Source organism: Artemia sp. Qi Xiang Cuo, chromosome 14, assembly GCF_049724085.1.
Source record: "Artemia sp. Qi Xiang Cuo chromosome 14, ASM4972408v1, whole genome shotgun sequence".
Lineage (NCBI taxonomy): Eukaryota > Metazoa > Arthropoda > Branchiopoda > Anostraca > Artemiidae > Artemia > Artemia sp. Qi Xiang Cuo.
In genome coordinates, this window is record NC_142807.1 from 8,860,927 (window position 1) to 8,880,581 (window position 19,655).

The following is a 19,655-nucleotide window of genomic DNA, read 5'->3' on the forward strand; positions in this document are numbered from 1 at the left end:
ATCCTCCTCCACCCCAATCTATTCAAAGCCTCCCTTTTTACACCCGCCCACGAAGTTCCCATTTCCTTTAAATCTTTGTTTATGACATCCTTCCACCCCAGACGGGGACGACCTGCTTTGCATTTATCCCTAGATGGTTGGCCGAAAAGAACAATCTTCGGCAATCTGTCATCCTTCATCCGCACAACGTGACCTAACCACCTCAACCTTTCTTTCATTATAGCCCTAGAGAGCGGTATTGAACCACATTTTTTGTATAGCCTATTGTTTGAAATACGGTCAGTCAGTCGGTTACCTAGAACAATCCTTAAGAATTTTCTCTGGAAAACATCTAGCAAATCTTCATATTCTTTTCGGAGCGTCCATGCTTCATAGCCATATTTGAACGCTGTCATCACTGTAGCTTCTGATATTCTAATCCTGGGTAGCAGATTTATCTTCCTATTCTTCCAAACTTTTTTTCAACCGTGAAAAAACACCATGGGCTTTGGCTATTCTACTTTTAACATCTTCACTGCTCCCACCAACCTTACTAATAATACTACCAAGGTAATTGGAGCTGCCCATCTGATCAATCTTTTCATTACCCAACGTCACCTTTTCATCTTCACGTATTCCTAGACTTAGTCTTCCTAACATTAATTTCCAAACCAATTCTAGCACCCCGAACTCGCAAAACCTCTTAAACCTCATTTATTTTGCTCACACTTTCATCTAGGATGCTTAAATCATCAGCATAATCCAAGTCCAGGAGACTTTTTCCTCCCAATTTGATTCCGTGGTCTCCCATTGCCTTTCCTGTGCTCTTTAAAACAAAGTCCATCAAAATAATCCATACAAAGGGGGATAGAACACAACCCTGCTTACCTCCTCATTTCATACAAAACCAGCTGCTAACCTCATTTCCTACCTTAACCGCAGCAGTGTTATTCTCGTACATAGCACTAATCACTTTAATTATTTGTCTGGTATACCATACAAGGATAAAACCTTTACTAAAGCTCTTCTATCAACAGAATCGAACTCTTGCTCGTAATCTATAAAACTGAGGACCAAAGGTGTTTGAAAATTCAGGCACTTCTCAATTATTAGCCTAAGAATGAAAATTTGGTCGACACATCCTCTACCTTTTCTAAAACCGCACTTCTCTACTCTCAAAACTTTGTCTACGGCATCTCTCAGTCTAAAAAGTATCATATTGCTACGTAATTTACTACTTACAGAGGCCAGACTAATGCGTCGATAATTACCACACTCACTTTTATCACCTTTCTTATAAAGTGGCTTAATTAAGGTTTTCCTAAAATCGTTAGGTACTTCTCCTTTTTCAAAACTCATATTCATAATCTTCAATAACTTGTTTCTAACCTTAGAGCCACCATATTTAAGAAACTCATTTACCACCCTATCAGCACCTGGAGCCTTATTGTTCTTTAATCCTTTTAGTACTGTTGCTAATTCCTCCTCACAAAACTTAAATTGTAAATTGTGCTTAAATTGTAAACTAAATATAATATTTTCCATATTATTTAAGGTAATAATATATAAATAGTATAATAAATGAATGTTATATCAGTTTTTTTTTAACTGAAAGTAAGGAGCGACAGGAAAACTAAAAACGAACAGAAAGGCGCTGTCCCCTCCTCAACACCTCGCTCTTTACACCAAAGTTTGACACTTTGTCACAGCTCTACTTTTTAAAGTAATAAAAAACTTTAGAGTAAAGAGCGGTGTGTTGTGGAGGGGACAACCCCTTACATATACGGAATAATTTCTGTTCGTTTTAGGTTTTAATGTTACTCCTTACTTTTAGTTTTAAAAAAAAACCTGTTTTTTCATTTAATCGCGCTTAAAGATATCTGACATTTTATGTATGCTGAATGGTATCAAAGTTACGAAGAGGAGTTCTCTGAAGGAGGGGCAATACGACAACATAGTTCAAAAAGGTGGGTGTGAGAGGTTAGTTGCCCAGAGGCTCAATGCGAGATTGAACATACATGTTTTTCGGTGATTATTATTGTGAAAATGTCAGATACTGCCTTTGGACTCGATATTTATTTTTGCAGCAATTTATTTTAAGCTGCATTCACATGCATCTCCAGTTAGATGTTTGACCGGAACAGGTTACTGCCCTCAATCCAGTTCTATTGTATCGAACTATATTGGTAGGATTTCAAGTTATACCAATCACAAGACTTTTTTGTCTCTATGTATATCACCTACACTTAAGAATGACGTTGGTAGATATGTTTGGCTAAAATTATGTCCCTAAACAATTGGCTAGCCAGAGGAAGAGTTGCTGGACATTATGTAAACGTTGCTTTAGGGACCCAAGAAAAACAAAACTTTTAGTAAAAAGACTTAACAGATTAGACCCAATAAACGCTTAACGGATAAGCGCCTTACAATAATTTATCGAGCTTCCTGGTAGTAGGATAATAGGTTACGAACGTTACTTTAATGAGTCGAGTAATTAAAAAATGCGCCATTCAAGTATTATAACTTAAATAAATGCAAAACAAATAATTATGAACGTTCAACTCATGTAATGAAAACCCATTTCTGATTAAGCGGAGGACTCTCAAGCATTGAATGGCTTACAGTGATCTCTGCCCTTGAATTTACATCCAATCATACCTCAGTGCCTCTAACCTTAATACCTTTGCGCCTCTGTGCAGACACAAAAGTGCCTAGTGAGCCGCTTTATGATTTGTCTTTAAATTATCCGTGGCGTTCACAAGCGTATCTAGTTGGACTCTGATGTCCAAATGGGGATGTCTGGACAAATGCGGGTATAAACAAGAACGTGCAGCTATAATTCATATGAATCTTGTTCAATTAGTTATTTGATATCTGAATATCGATAAATATACCTTTGTCCATACATCCAATCATGTGAAAGTGTGTTTGATATCTACTATCCTTTCAGTTCTCCAACTGGGACAAAACTGTTTCCAATCAAACGACTGTTGATTCTATAAGCAATTCTTTTGCCAGAAATAATCTTTCGTAAGCCTTAAATCCAGCATTAAGGTATAAAATAAGGAAAACTAGCAATTAAAAATGTAGCAATTAACAAAGTTTTTGTTAATTGTATTTTAAATTAATTACATACAGCTCATCATCCTTGGGTATTTATTAAAAATCCTTTTTAGTCTTTACAAACATGCGCATAGAAAAGAATGAGCTTTATATGCCATCTCCTTGCTTAATTAGCATCCAGAAAGAGTTAGTAATCGGGTATATTTTTTGTATATTTAGAAAAAGATGAAGTTTGGCTTTGTCACATTTTACAGCACATTATCAAGGCAGTAACCAGGGAGGGGGATAGGGGGCTTGAACTCCCTACTGAAGTTTTGTCCGACTCGTAAAAACGTAACAAAAATTAATATAAACAAATTTTTGATGCGATTTTTTTAAACTTCTTGTGACCCCGCCCCCCAAAAGAGTCCTTTTGTAAAATCTTCCCCGGAAAAAAATCCTGGATTTTTTTTTTCCGGATCAGTATAATTGGCCCTGCAGATTATACTGACTATAACAAAGGTAAATGACATTGATTCGTCTAAATGGGTCGCGTCAGCAATTATAATAACAATGTGTTTTTGCCAAAAGGTAGCTTCAAACAGATATAAGATAGTTACGCAGAAAGTTTTTTCGGGGGGAGAGGCAATGGTAACAATAACAAGTGTCCAAAAATTTAAAACTCGAAAGACCCCACTCTGCATACATGAATACCATAGTACATGTACTTTTGGCTTGTTTCTGCTTTCGAATTACTGTATGCTATTTTATGCCTGTTTAGGCCTATAGTTCCTGAGTCTGGCCTCTCCATAAGCCTAGATAAATATACATGCTTACGTATGGAATTCAAAAAGGTGGAACGTGAATTATTTATAAATAGCCTTTGGGCTCCTCGTCTTCTGAAAACATGGACATATCTACAATTTTTTTATGATTTCCTTTGCTTTTCTGCAATTTTCTTTTATGCCTACCATAGCATATTTACTTTTGGCTTGACATGCTTTCGTATTGCTGCATGTTATTTTACGCCTGTTTAGGTCTAGTTCATCAATCTAACCTCTCCATAGGCCCAGTTATTAATACATCTTGCGTATGGAATACATAAAGGTGGAACTTGGACTTAAAATATCAAGTGAGGGCCTTTGGACTCCTCCTCTTCTGAAAATATCAAGATATTTACAATTCACTTATGATTTCCTGTACTTTTCTGCAATTTCCTTTTTTAATTTTTGACTCCATTTTTTCCATCAGAAATACGTTTCTGCGCGTATGCCTGTCCGATTTCTATGAGTCAATATGTCACCCAATTACTACTCTTCTAAATGATTTTTTTAAAGTCTTCTTCTGTTAAACGTACTGGTTATAAAACGGAATCCGAACTGAAAAATCTAAAGCTACTGAGCAACAGAGTGTTTACGTGTGAACAACGTTATGACTAAAAAACTTTTTTCTTTTGACTGATTAAAATTTGACGCAGAACCTCTTGGGAGCTTCTGGGAACAAACTTCTTGGGATTTGACTTGTCTTCCTTTTTGCTTGTTTAAAATTCCTCACGAGAGGTTATGAAACCAATCAGGCTTGAAAGACAGAGTTATTTGTCTCTCCACAAAAAAGGACTAAAGTGATTGGCTAACGAATATACGCTACAGAGGTAAACCATTGAAATTAAAGCACGTTTTGACCGCTGATTTATAGGGAGGTAATCTCTCTTTGTTTCTTTATCAAAAAAATATTAAAGTTTCTCGTGCACATGGTATGCAAAGTTACCATAAATTTTTTCAGGTGAATAAAAAGAAAACAGTTTTGGGACTATTTCAATTGTTAGAATATAAATACTACTAACAACTCACCGCAGCACCAAGCCGCCTGAGACCAACACAGCTACGCACGCTCCTCCTCCATCAGAATCTATTCAAAGCCTCCCTTTTTACACCCTCCCAGGAAGTTCCCATTTTCTTTAAGTCTTTCTTTATGACGTCCTACCCACCCCAGACGAGGATGACCTGCTTTTATTTTAGCCCTAGGCGGTTGACCGAAAAGGACAATCTTCGGCAATCTGTCATCGTTCATCCGTACAACGTGCCCTAGCCACCTCAACCTTCCTTTCTTTATAGCCCTAGAGAGTGGTATTGAACCACATTTTCGTAAGGCCTAATTCGAAATACGGTCAGTCAGCCGGGTACCCAGAACAATCCGTAAGCAATTTGTCTGGATAACATCAAGCAAATCTTCATCCGCTTTTCGGAGCGCCCATGCTTCAGAGCCATATTTGACCACTGTCATCACTGTAACTTCTAATATTCTAATCTTGGTTTGCAGACTTATCTTCCTATTCTTCAAAATTTCTTTTAACTGTGAAAAAACACCCTGAGCCTTGACTCTTGTACTTTTAACATCTTCACTGCTCCCACGATCTTTACTAATAACACTACCAAGGTAATTGAAGCTGCCCACTTGATCAATCTTTTCGTTACCCAACATCACCTTTTCATCTTCACTTATTCCTAGCCTTAGTGACTTAGTCTTTTTAACATTAATTTTCAAACCTATTCTAGCACCCTAAACTCGCAAAACCTCTAAAAGTTCATTCATTTTGCTCACACTTTCATCTAGGATTCTTAAATCATCAGCATAATCTAGGTCCAGGAGACTCCCCCCCATATGATTCCGTGGTCTCCCATTACCTTTCCTGTTCCCCTTAAGACAAGGTTCATCAAAATAATCCATATAAAGGGGGATAGAAGACAACCCTGCTTAACTCCTGTTTTGATACAAAACCAGCTGCTAACCTCATTTCCTACCTTAACCGCAGCAGTTTTATTCTCGTACATAGCACTAATCACTTTAGTGTATTTGTCTGGTATACCATACAAGGATAAAACCTTTATTAAACCCTTCTATCAACAGAATCGAACGCTTGCTTATAATCTATAAAACAGAGGACCAAAGATGTTTGAAAACTCAAGCACTTCCCAATTATTAACATAAGAGTGAAAAGTTTGGTCGACACATCCTTTACCTTTTTTAAAGCCGCACTGTTCTTCTTTTAAAACTTTGTCTACTGCATCTCTCACTCTAAAAAGTATCATATTACTAAGCAATTTGCTACCTACAGAGACCAGACTAATGCCTCGATAATTACCACACTCGCTTTTATCACTTTTCTTATAAAGCGGCTTAGTTAAAGTTTTCCTAAAATCGTTAGGTGCTTCCCCCTTTTCAAAAATCATATTCATAATTTTCAGTAACATATTTCTAACCTCAGAGCCAGCGTATTTAAGAATTTCATTTACGACACTATCAGCACCTGCAGCCTTATTATTTTTTAATCCTTTTAGTACGATCGCTAAATCTTCCTCACAAAACAAATCTTCCTTCACATCCAAGGTATCATAAACTTTTTATTTCCCTCTATGTCTTTTCGTGCAGCTTTATCACGGTTTAGCAGATTCTCATTATGTTGTGTCCACCTCTCTTTGACTCTTTTCCTTGTCACCAATTGTGGCCCCGTTCCTATCTTTAACTGGGCCAAGTCCGGATTGACTACTCCCTCTCAATATATTAACATGTCAATAGGCTACAACATTTTACTATTATGATGTCTAGCTGTATCTTCCAGATCCTCGGCAATTTTATCCATTGCCTCCACTTCACACGTCCTTAATTCATATTTTAATATTTTATCCACTTTCTTCTCAGTCCATTTGTTTTCACATGATCTATCAATCAGATAATTCCTGTACAAGTCCCTTCTCCTTTCTATTCAGCATAAGGCTTTTTCACTAATATTCTTAGCTGCTGTCCTAGCTTTCTTCCCTAAGACACCTACAACAACTGCACAGATTATTTTCCTAAAATTATTCCAATCATCTTCCACATTGTCAAATTTAAACTCTCAAGTTCAGTATTCAACTGTTCCTGGAAAGTTTCTCATTCACTCATTCACTCACGTTCAAGCATCGGAAACATGTGGGAAATCTTTATCGTGTAGCCTACTTATCTTCAGGCTGATCCTGACGAACATTTCTGTTCGAAAAAGATACAATAGTGACAAAAGCTGTATCGTAGTGTTCGTGGGAGAGGTAAAGAGCACACTTTGCGGCATTATATCAGAAAATCAAAGAAAACATCTTTTTGGTCAGATTTCCAAAAGTATGAGGATCGCCATCTGAAACTGATTTAGGAATGCTAACCATTATCCATATTAAACTAAACAGTAAAAAGCATTGACAAAGCAAATTTACATTCAGAAATAGAAAAATCCTTGGAAATGGTGACGGGTCGAAAAAAAAGTTTGCCATTGAAATTCCCTCCCCCGAAAACCGTTAACTTACTTTTCTCAACCCTCAATTTTAAAAGAAATAAATTTTATTTTAATAAAATGGAAAACTCATTTTAGCTTAGGTTCACTGAAATTTCATCTTAAGCCTTTTTTTTCTATTTCACAAGGTTAGCAGGTGACTGGAAAATCCTAGAGAGATGGTCAAAGGCTTCTTTGAAAGCTAATGTTTCCATCTTTCCACAATTTAAGAATTCATTGTAATAGCACTAAATTGAAAAATTCTTTTGCATTAAAGTTGCAATTTTTTTCTCTTTTCCGTATTATATCCATAAAAAGTACGCTATTAGCATGACTATGGTGGTAAAATCTTAATTAACGAGAAGTTTTTATTCTATCATTCTCAAAAATAATACCCTTTTTAAGCCATTTTCACGTCTATGAGCACCAAAACATGATATGAAATCAGACTTCACGACGTCATCCTCGCATCTAAGGGTGTGCGCTATCTTGGATTTCCGTTGGTTGTGGTTAAACTACAGTCAACTTCAAGCGTTATACCTACCATAGTCGCAGTTACTTCAATGCTGGTGTCGAACTCTAGTTGCTTGCTTGCCGCAGGAACAGGCGTTTTACGCCTCCCCTGGCATCTAAATTTCAGATGTTTAAACAGTGGCGGATCAAGAGGGGGGCGAGGGGGGCACACCCCCCAACGTAGTCTAAAGTAGTGTAATTTACTTAATTAACGCAAGTTTGTGTTAATTAAACTTCCTCCTAACGCAAGTTTATCACATCAACTTATTTTGCCCCCCCACAAAAAAAAAATCCCGGATCCGCCCCTGTGTTTAAATTTTAAACGCCCCAGATTCAGTTCTAGGTAACTCAAAGTCGACTTTTAATAACTCCTTTCAGTGAGTAGATCAACGCGTAGTCGCTTAAAGATGTTGGGGTTAGACCTATGGATACAAAAATTTTTGCCATAAGATGGCCTTAGAGTGTGTTAATTTAAAAAAACAAAGTTTTTCCGAGGGAAGTAAAGAGCGAAGTTGAAACTTAAAACGGACAAAAATTATTACTTCACAGCCTATATAATATATATTAATATAACTAGTACAAATAAACGCACTAATTATGTTTCCCTATGCTTTTATGATTATACAAAACTTGCGCTTTACTGAAAACACAAAAGTCAAGTATAAAAAACAGGATTATTGATTTAAGAGTCAAAAGTGAGTGTGTATCCTGACAACACTAAGCGAATCTATAAAGCTTTTCGTAGTCTTACACCATTTATGACATTAGTAATTTTCAGTATACAATGAAAATTATCTTAAAAACATAAGCGTAAAACTAAATATTTTTTAATAACCGCGAAGTAATTGGATTGATTTATCAAGCAGCATTTTGTTCTCATCAGCTGTAATACCAATAGTGGGTAATATACATTCTTAAATTGTAAGAAATATGCTTCAGTATCACTTGAAATGAATATCAAATAAGACACAATAAGTACTTTGGAAATCCGATTATTTTTCTCTATACAGGAGTGAATTTCAAGCTATGATACAAATTCTAAAGCTAGTCTATAGTCCTGATACTATCAAGACGGCCTTACTTTGAACTTGTGTACAAACTAATCATGACATGTCCTTTTAAGAACCAAAACGAGAGCCAGTCATTGAACTGAGCCATTGTGCAGAAGTGATACCAAATTAAACGGAAAAAAGTAAAGACAGTCCTAAAATAGATTGTTGCTTTATCTTAAAAGAGATTGATCCTAAAAGGGATTGATAATATTTTGATTCTATAAAAAGTATCCTTAATTGGTTTGCTTTTACTGTACCAAAACTCCCATTTTGTTTTGTGTTTTCATTTTGTTTTGTATAATCATGAAAGCATAGGGAAACATAATAAGTGTGTTTATTTGTACTAGTTATATTAATATATATTAAATAGGCTGTGAAGTAATAATTTTTGTCTATTTTAAGTTTCAACTTCGCTCTTTACTTCCCTCGGAAAAACTTCGTTTTTTAAAATTAATCTTTGTTCGTTTTTGATTAAAATTTAATGCAGAAACAACGCTGCCGTGATTATTTTTTTATTTATACGGAATAATGTATGTTCGTTTTAAGTTTTAATGCCACTTCTTAGTTTCAGTTGAAAACTTATTTTTAATATAATTTCTAATTATCACCAATCTAGGGGAGATAATGACACCTTTAAAAAATACTGCAAACAACCTTGACAGCTATGAAAAACTGTCAGTCTGTAACATAAAGCTTATTATCCTTACTTCACAAAACAAAACATGTTTTTCAGGAACGTTTGTTTTTTGATGCACAGAAAGCTGTTTTTACTCGGCCGACTTCGCATGAACAAGCCGTAATGAAGACAGGGCTTTATAAATCACCTACTGAAGAGCAGAAACTAGAAGGCTACTGTAACAAAATAAAGCTGTTTAAGAACTCATTTAAAAGCTTATATTTATTTATACTTGATCGTTATTTATAAATTTAACCTGTAGCACATTCCCACAAAGTGCACTTTCGGTTTTTTCCTCAACCTTTTTAAATGAAACAAGTGCCTTTTCCAATGAACTGACCAAAAAAGATGATTTCAAAATGTAAGCAAGAGTAAAAGCTAAGGGGGAAATGACGTCCAGTCCTCACAATAATAGCCGTTAGGACTAGTACACAGGCTTCATCACAGAGTGAAGTTTGAAGGTTCAATTCAAAACTGTTGATCAATCAAGCCTAATTTTCGGTAGATGTTTAGTTGAAAAGTTTTTAGTTTTAGTTAATTTGATTTCACAATAATCTTTTACTTTTAATATGGCTAGTTGATTTAAGAAACTTACTAAGAGGGTCTGGAGGGGGAGTATATGTGAGGGGAGCTTACAAAAATAGTGGAATATCTGAAAAGTAATCATAAGAAGGGACAAACCATGACTGAAAAAAAAATCCAAGCTGGAATCAAATGCATGATAATCTAATTTGAAGTCTAGCACAGTACTAACAGAACCATGCCTCTAATAATGTAATTTAATATATTGGTGTTTGTAGGACTTTAGTTGTGTAGCTTATTAAGGAGGACTAGAGGAGGAAGTTGCAGGAGGTGTTCTTGCAAACCTCCAGCTAAGGGTTTTGGCCCATACTTATTACAACGATACCGTTTTATGCTTCCAAGATTTTCCACTTAAGAAGTGGCACCAAAAATGTTGTTTTAAGTGGTATATCTCACTTATAAATGGTAGAATCGATAAAAAGCACGTAGATATGAGCAAAAGTTTTCAAATGAGCCACGAAACATAACTCTAAAACGTTCTAGTAACCCAGTCGCCCTAGCTATTTCACTTGAGACATGGGACCAAAAGTTCTGGTTTTAGTACCATTTGAAACTTACACATTGTGGAATTTGTAGGAAGAACGTAAATATGAGCAATATTTTTCATATGAGCTATCAAAAATCTATCTAAGATGTTCTGGTAGCCCGCTAGCCTAACCCCTCGAGAAACGGCGTAAAAGTGCCTTTTTTCGTGCCATATGGCACTTGCACACGGCGAAATTTATAAAAAACCACGTACATATGAGAAATAGATTTTGAATGAGCTCATAAGCATATCTTTATGATGTTCTAGTAACCCGCTAGGCCTGGAATACAGAAGAAAAAATAACCGTTTTAACATTTTTAACTTTTAGCTACTATGCGCTGTGGTAGTAGTAACCAAGGTACTATTTCTAGCAGCCATATAGCAATTTCTATGTTATTTGCGTACCGCCATAGGACTATGTTATTTGCAATAGCTTTCAAATGAGTCATTAAACATCACTTTTAAAAGTTCTGCTAGCCCAATATCCACAAACTGTAAAAAAAATTGTTTGAGCTTCAACAAAAATTGTTTGTAATGCTTATCAACAACAAAACTGGAATTTCAACAGCTGAAATTGAATATTGGAGAACATTTTGGAATTCCATAGTCATTATTGAATATCCAATTTGTTGAGAAACAAATATGTTGGATTCCCAAACCCGAATTGAATTTTCAATTTTTTGAAAAAACAACATGTTGGATTTTAAGATCCTTATTGGATTTCCATCTTGTTTGCTGGATTTCCCGTTCTTTTATTGGATTTCCATCACTAGCGTTGTTCAATTTCCTAGGTCTAAAGTCTAATATCTAGTTCTCAGAATTCAGTTTCCTTTTCTTCTTTCTCAAGCATCAATAAATACAAAAAAATAATCTCATTTATTTTACAAGAACAGAAAATTACAACAAAAAAATTCTCTCAGATAATATGGCACCTCTTAACGGCTGCATTTTTTTCATGGTAGAAATCAGTAAATGAAGGGCGCAGTAGCAGGCTAACAGAAGTTGGTTGAGCAAGAGACGTCTTACAGTATTGAAGATACTGATACACGAGCCTGAAATGAAGATGAAAGCAAACCGAGGCACAAATAAAAGAATGACTTTCCCCTTTTTTTCTACCTCCAGAGGTGAGCAGTTGCAATAATAATGCCACGAATCCTGTCTTTTTCTGAATACCTTTGACTTACTCACCAGATCTCATCAAGTCTCTTGTTCCCGCCTCATCAAATCTGTGAGTTATAAAATTGAAACTTTTCAAAATAGATCTTCTGCATAGATGCAGTAAAACAAAATTGTTTATAGCTTTACAGCTTCGCTCAATCCCAATTTATGAGATTTAAAGATATGCAAATACATTTCCTAAATCTTGAAGAAAAAAAAACATTGACATGGCTTAAAATTCTACTCAAATAACAGGAATTGTATTTTTGAACTAAACCTTGAGAAAAAGAAACTGATAACAGAAAATTAAGGTAAAATGTTGTTTTGTCAAAATTTCAATAAGTATAGACCTATCATGCAGGCAAATTTAAGGACCCTCTAGAGGGAGAAGGAGTGGAGGTATGTACTTCAAAATTCCTTCCCGGGACATGCATCGATACTTATGTACTATCTGGAACACATGCGCTATATTATATAGGGAAGATGCGGGTTTCTTTCGAAACGGGTTTCTTTTAATAGAGAAATGGATTGTAAAGGCTGGTTTGTTATTGGGTTTACAATGTTTAAACTATTGTTTTTTGGTGTTTAGGGGAAAAAAAGGTACCTAGGTTTGGTTAGGTATTTAATATATGCTATGCTTTACCCCCCCCCCCTAATGTGCAAATATATAGCCAAAATTTGTTTCTGAACTATTATATTTTTATCCTATTTTGTTTTACTTCATTAGCATCAACCAAACTCATTTTTCGCGTGTGTTCCAGATAGTACATAGGTACCCATACTTTAGCCTGTAGACCCATCCCTGAAAGTTTCACTTTTATAACCTAACCCCTTTCCAAGATAGCCAAAAGTAGCTAAAGTAGAATTGGTACTGTTCTATTAGCTGTAAGCCACGCAAGATAGATGATAAAAGAAATTAGTCAAACAGGTTCTTTCAACGGAGAATTGGATTGCAAACAGTGGATTCTCACTGCGTTTACAATATTTAAACTTTAGTTTTTGGGGTTTAGGGGGAAAAGGTGCCTAGGTTATGTTACGTATTTAATATATGCTAAGCTTTACCCCGCCCCCACCCTTCTAATGTGCAAATATATAACCGAATTTTGTTTCTAAACTATTATATTTTTATCATATTTTGTTTTATTTCATTAGCATTAACCAAACTTCACTTTTTGCATGGTTTATAGCTAACAAAACAGTACCGTAGAATTTACCAAACTTTTTTTTATTTATGAAAATGTACTATCTTAAACATTTTGGGAAATATAAGACACAAGTTATCAATATTAATAAACTTAACTAAATACTTACCATCACAATCAGAATGCCTTCTCTCTCTGATCTGAATGCCCCCTAGGCAAAATCGTCGCTTCGTCGTTTAACCCTTTCAGTCACCATGTTCTCACATGAGAACATCACAGCTTCGCTTGGTCTTCTTGGACCCTGTAGGTGGCAGCGATACTCGAGTATGCGCTCCATAATAATAAGTAATGCGAAAAGACACTGGCGAAGTTTCAAACCGATGATGCTAAATTATGATTTTTATCAGTATTTTGAAGTTGTTGCACATCCGTACTCGAAAGAATGGATCTACCAGGTATGTTTTCATGCATTTTTTTTACCAGATTTACCATGAAAATACGCGAAAAAAGGGGTTCATTTGTCCTTTTCAGTTAGTTACCCCATCTATAAAAAAGTTTACCTCGCTAGTGCGTTGGATAGATGCCGCAGATTTTTTCGAAGTAGCGTGTTCTTGGGTAAGGACAGTGTGAATTGATACTAAATTTTCTATTTCAATAGCAGAATATTTGGTACAGTCAGTGTAAAATACTTTTGTTATTATTATTTGAAAACATCAGTTATAAATTTTTCCTGTAAAGTCGCTATTCTGGAAAAGCGACTCACTATCTTCTTTTCCAGGTCCATCCAATGATCGACCACGTCGAGTTCGTCACGCTGACATACTGAATGTCTTGGACGCGATCGACTCAGACCTTTCAGAGTTATCGGACCTACCAAACTCAGATGACGAAGGTGAAGATTGGGCGTCAGTAAATCTATCGCAGCCACACGATACGGATGAAGATTCATTATCGGAAGTTGAGGATGATGAGCCGCTCCTCCCCCCGCCTCCGAAAAATCGAAAACGCAGACTCGTATGGAAGAATGCGATCTTCTCGAAAGTTATCAACAATGCCGACCCGGCGCCGCCGCCACTTGGTCCCGAGGAGCCTATAGACTACTTCAAAGAATATTTTGATAGTGAATTTTATGAGTTAGCCGCCGAGATGACCAATCTTTATTCTGTACAGAAAACCGGCTCAAGTTTGGGTACAACAGCCTCTGAAATAAGAAGGTTCATAGGTATTCATATAGCGATGAGTGCTTTTAAATTCCCAAGGTATCGCATGTACTGGGGTAGTCGGACTCGGATACCTCTAATAGCAGACGCCATGAACTTCAATAGGTTTTCGCGTCTCCGAAATTTGTTTCATCTGGTAGATATCCTCTCTAAAGACCCGGAGAACACCGATCGCGTATGGAAGGTTCGTCCGGTTATAGACCGGGTCCTGAAAAAGACAGAAAGCATCGTACCTTCTGAGTATGTATCAGTCGACGAGCAAATGGTGCCGTACACCGGTGCATTGGACATAAAACAGTATATCAGGGGGAAGCCAACACCGTGGGGCATAAAAATCTTTATGCTTTGTAACAGTAACGGCATCATACTCACTTTTGATGTTTACCAGGGTAAGAAAACTATCCTGACGGAAGAGCAGAAGCAGTTCGGACTGGGACCTGGAATGGTACTAGCTCTTGCTGGTCGCGTCCAGCTTCGCCCGCATACGAAAATATTCTTTGACAACTTTTTTACGAGTATTCCGCTCCTTGAAGAGCTTGAACGGAAAAGTATGTATGGCACCGGCACGATCAGAGCGAATAGAGTTCTTGGCGCAAAGTTGGAATCTGATACGTCTCTGAAAAAGAAAGGAAGGGGGCGTTCCACGAGCTAGTGAGTGGAGAAGTATGTCTGATCAAGTGGATGGACTGTAGATCGGTGATAGTCGCTTCTAACATGATTGGAAGCGGCAACGTAAAAAACGTGATGAAGTGGTGTAAGAAAACGAAGACAGAGGTACAAGTGACGCAGCCGGAAGCTATTGCGGCTTATAACCTGAGTATGGGTGGGGTTGATAAGCTTGACCAGATGGTATCCTACTATAGGACCCTCATTCGATCAAAAAAATGGACTTTGAGACTCGTATTCCATTTGATCGATCTTGCTGTAGTCAACAGTTGGCTTGAATATGTCGAGATTTGCAAGGCACAGAATATGAGACAAAAGAACATTGTCGATTCGTTCACCTTCCGACTCGACATAGCAGAGACTCTCATTATGTCTGAAGACACTCCTAGAAGAAGAGGCCGACCCAGATCTCTTCCTTCAAGCGAAGAGGAGGAGAGTGATGAAGAAGACTCGGTTGCCGAAAATCGTAGGAAACGAAAACTCAAATTTCGTAGGCCCTGCTCCGCCGTGAAGAAAGATTCCTTTGCTCATTGGCCAGAAAAATTTGCCGCCCAACACAGGTGTAAAAATGCCCCCTGTATCATGAAGACTAGGTTCATGTGTACCAAGTGCAACGTCCCACTTTGCCTGGAAGAATCGCGAAACTGTTTCGCACAGTTTCACAAACCTAAAGAAACGTAAAAGGATCATTGTCAATTCAGTTTCTCGTTTTTTGTACTATATTTGAAGTCTCAGTTTTTCATTGGTTTTATACTGTATTTGAATAAATTTGGTCACACTGTCCTTGCTCAAGTACATGGTGGAAAAGAAAGAAGACGTTCAGAAAAAAATCTGAAAAAATTCCTGGTAAGTACTTATCCATCACATGGTTGACTTTCGCTACTCTCATAATTTTGACCTTCCAGGCTAAAATTCGTGACTGAAAGGGTTAAAGGGGTTAACATTAAATCTACTTCTGTATTATACGTTTGTAGGTAGTTGAAGGAGATGACTTTTTTTTTGTCAAATTGATCTCAAATCATAACATTCGAAAACAAAATAAGAGACAAATTAGGTCTTTGGAGGAGGTTTAGTTGCCCTCCAATCTTTACGGTCTCTTAAAAAGGACACTAGAACAAAAAAACAACAAATAGAAACGCGTCCATGATCAGTCTTCTGGCAAAAATATAAGTTTCACATTTGTGCAGATAGGAGATCATAACCCCCACAATAACATTTTCTGATACGCTGAATCTGAAGGTCTGATTTACATTAAGATTCATTGACTTTTTGGGGCTGTTTCTCCCTTTTTCGAAAATCAGGCTCCCTGTTTTCAAAATCCCTTAATCCTCAATCCCTTTCGGTTGCAATTGAGCAAAATCTCTTAATCCCTTTCGTTTACAATTGAACTGAGTCGCTCCTTAACTACAGTTTAACACTTATGAACTGTTTAATAAAAGTTATTGGGCTAACGTACTATTTTTTAATTAATCCTGTAGCAAACCGGAGTTTTTGAAGCTCGATATATGCTGTTAAAAGTGTAATATTTCTGAATCCAGTTGAAATGTGCACCATTTTAGAAAATTCTCTTTTTTGGGGAAAATTTTGGTTCCTTTACTTGTAGGTAAAGGACTGAAATACCCTTATAGGCGTCTTCTTTTCTTCGATATATTTGCTTAAATGGTTATTCAGCGTAAGCAGCAAATTTATGGCAAATCCAGGGGAAAATTTTTTTGAAACGCTTTTTGGGTGTCATTACAAAAATGACGTTCATCGCAAAAACATAAGTTGTTCCCACAAAATGATTTTCGTTCTTAATTAAAAAAAATTGAATTCAGAAAGCAAAATATCTTCATCGTTAGTACTGTTAAGGTTAGGGTAGCCTTTTAAGAAATTTTCTACCTACAGAAACTCACAAAAAATTTATTTAATAAAAGCGATTGTAAAAATTAAAAATAATTTTTGTACATAAATTTCTGCGTGTTCATTTTGCAGACAAGAAAGTTCAACTTATTCCAAAGTAAAAATATATTTACTTATGTTTATAATTATCTTTTTATACTCAAAATTCAATTAGCATTCCCCCTTTTCTGCTATAATTCAAATATAATTTCAATGGTCCTATAGTCAAATTTAAAATGATATTCAAGAAACTTCAAACTACTGTTGAAGTTCAAACCGTGTTGATTGACATAGCCTATTTACGATGAAAATTACATTTTTTCTACTGAAAAGTACGTAAATCTTAATAATTTCCATAATTTGTTGGAATTCAATAAGCAAGTCACAATTCCAACACAGTTTTTTTGTGGCTTGTTTGAATTAAATAAGCAAGCCAAAATTCCAACAGAAAAATTGGATTTTTTTTTGACTTTTTTGAATTCAAGCACAACTTTTGTTGGAAATCAATTTTTTTTTACAGTGCCGCTTTTCCACTTGAGACACGACATCAAGTGTGCCGTTTTTAGTGCCATTTGAACTTGATGATGGTGGAATTTATATGAAAGACGTAGATATGTACAATATCTTTTATATGAGCTATAAAAGATCTACCAACGATGTTCAAGAGCCTTCTAGTGCCACCCTTTGAGGAATAGCAGAAAAAGTGCCATGTTAGTGCCATATGGCACTTGCAGATGGCAGGATTTATAAAAAGAACATAGATATGAGAAATAGCTTTTGAATGAGCCATTAAGAATCTCTCTATGATGTTCTGGCAACCCACTAGACCTGTTGAAAAAAAAACGGGAGACAGATCAGTGCTACCGATGCAAAAAAGTGATTTTCCTTGCTGTTCAGGGAGAGGGACTGTAACTTCCCTGTAAATGGTTTTGACCATATTGATTCCAATGGTACACTTTTCATTTTATATGACGCCATTTTCGAGGGGTGTGAGGATTTTTTTTCGAAATCAACATAAATTTCTTTTCGCAATGAACATTTACTTTTAAGACGAACCGAAATAATAGTTAGCGTTCCTGAGTCTGTGTCAGATGGGAATTTTTCAAAACGTGTTTTTTAACTTCTGTTTACTATGGGCTGTGGTTTTCTCTTTACTAGGTTGCAGCTGCCGCTGCAACCATGATACCTTTCCGGGACATGCTTTAAAAAATGAGCCTAGAAAATGAATGAGAAAAAACAACAGCGGATACCAATATTCCCGATACGATACATGCGATACCAAGACGCACGATACCGATACACCTGGTGCCACATACAGCCCTTCCCCAGGGACTATGGAGGGCCATATCATCATCAAAACCATATATACTGGACGTTTGAACTATTTTAAACAAAATAGCTATCTAAAAATTTTTATAGGACTAGTTGGGAGGAGGGGACCTATAGGGAAGGGGGGCTATTTGCCCTCCAATCTTTTTGGTAAATTAAAAAGGGCACTTACAAATTTAATTTCCCTTTCGAATGAGCTATTACACACCTCTCTAGGATGCTCCGGCCACCCCCTAGGCCTTCTAGAAAAAAAGAAAAAAAAAGGAGACAGATCAGTGCTACCCATGCAAAAAAGTCATTTTCCTTGGTGTTCAAGGTGGGGGACTGTAATTATCCGACAAAAGGTTTTCGACCATGCTGATTCCAATGGTGCACTTTTTATTTCTATTTGGCACCATTTTCAAGGGGTTTCAGGCTCTTTTTCGAAATCACCATAAATTTCTTTTCCTAATAAACTTTTACTTATAAGATTAACCGAAACAATAGTTAACATTCCCGATTCAGCGTCAAATGGCGATTTTTTCTCACTAGAGCAGTTTTTTTTGAAAACACGTTTTTCAACTTTTTATTACTATGGGCTGTGGTTCGCTCTTTACTAGGTTGCAGCTGCCGCTGCAACCATGATCTTGTTGAACAAAAAAAAACGTTAGCCAATCATCAAATTTGCATATGGCCATTCACAATGGCCCATTCACAATGATCAAACAGTTTGTGGTAACGAACTGTAAGTAAGGAGCGACCCGGCTCAATAGTAACCGAAACTCTAAAAAACGGATAAATCAGAATTGGATACATCAAAAGAATTAGATTTATGTGCTAATTTCAAATATATAAGTTTCATCAAATTTAGTCTTACCCATCAAACGTTAGGAGCCTGAAGAAATTGCCTTATTCTCGAAAAAAGGGGGTACACCTCTTAAAAATGATAGAATCTTAATGAACATCAAACCATCAGATTCACCGTAAAAGAAAGCCCTACTGTAGATGTTTCAAGCTCCTAGCTGCAAAAATGTGAAATTTTGTATTTTTTGCCAGAAGAAAAATCACGAATGCGTGTTTATTTGTTTGATGTTTTCCAGCGGTGACCGTATTGATTTAATAGTCCTAGAATATCGTGAGAGGGCTCATTCGAACTGAAATTAAAAGTTTGAGTGCCCTTTTTCAGTGACCGAAAAAATTGGAGGGAAACTTGGCCCCCTCCAACGCTCATTTTTTTCTCGAAGTCACCCAATCAAAATTTTGAGATAGCCATTTTGTTCAGCAAAGTCAAAAATCTAATAAATATGTCTTTGAGGATGACTTAATCCCCCAAAGTTCCCGGGGGAAGAGCTGCAAGTTATTAACTTTGCCCCTTGTTTACGTATAGTATTGGTTATTGGGAAGTATACAGACGTTTTCAGGAGGTATTTTTTCTGGTGGTGGGGAGGGGGGTCGAAGGAAGGGTTTATGTGGGAGGATCTTTCTATGGAGGATGTTGACGTATGAAGCTAGGAGAGGAAAGGAAATAATAAATGATAAATAAAACCAAAAAAGGGTGAGAGAACAAGGATTTTGTCAGCCAGTGGGTATGAAGACGAAAAACCAGCAAA

General features: G+C 36.5%; 2 protein-coding genes across 2 annotated transcripts in view; one reads left to right on the forward strand and one right to left on the reverse strand.

The window, feature by feature from the left end:
• LOC148944091 (serine/threonine-protein kinase NIM1-like) overlaps positions 1-2,957 on the reverse strand; it is a 127,331-nt gene extending 124,374 nt beyond the window's left edge. The window contains exon 1 of the mRNA XM_089100632.1: positions 2,874-2,957. Within this exon, the coding sequence (XP_088956758.1) occupies positions 2,874-2,895 (22 nt within the window). The 5' untranslated portion in view covers positions 2,896-2,957. The remainder of the gene's footprint in view (positions 1-2,873) is intronic.
• The window catches only part of LOC148944092 (nuclear envelope phosphatase-regulatory subunit 1-like), a 117,407-nt gene that overhangs the window by 18,353 nt on the left and 79,399 nt on the right, over positions 1-19,655 (forward strand). The window lies entirely within an intron of this gene.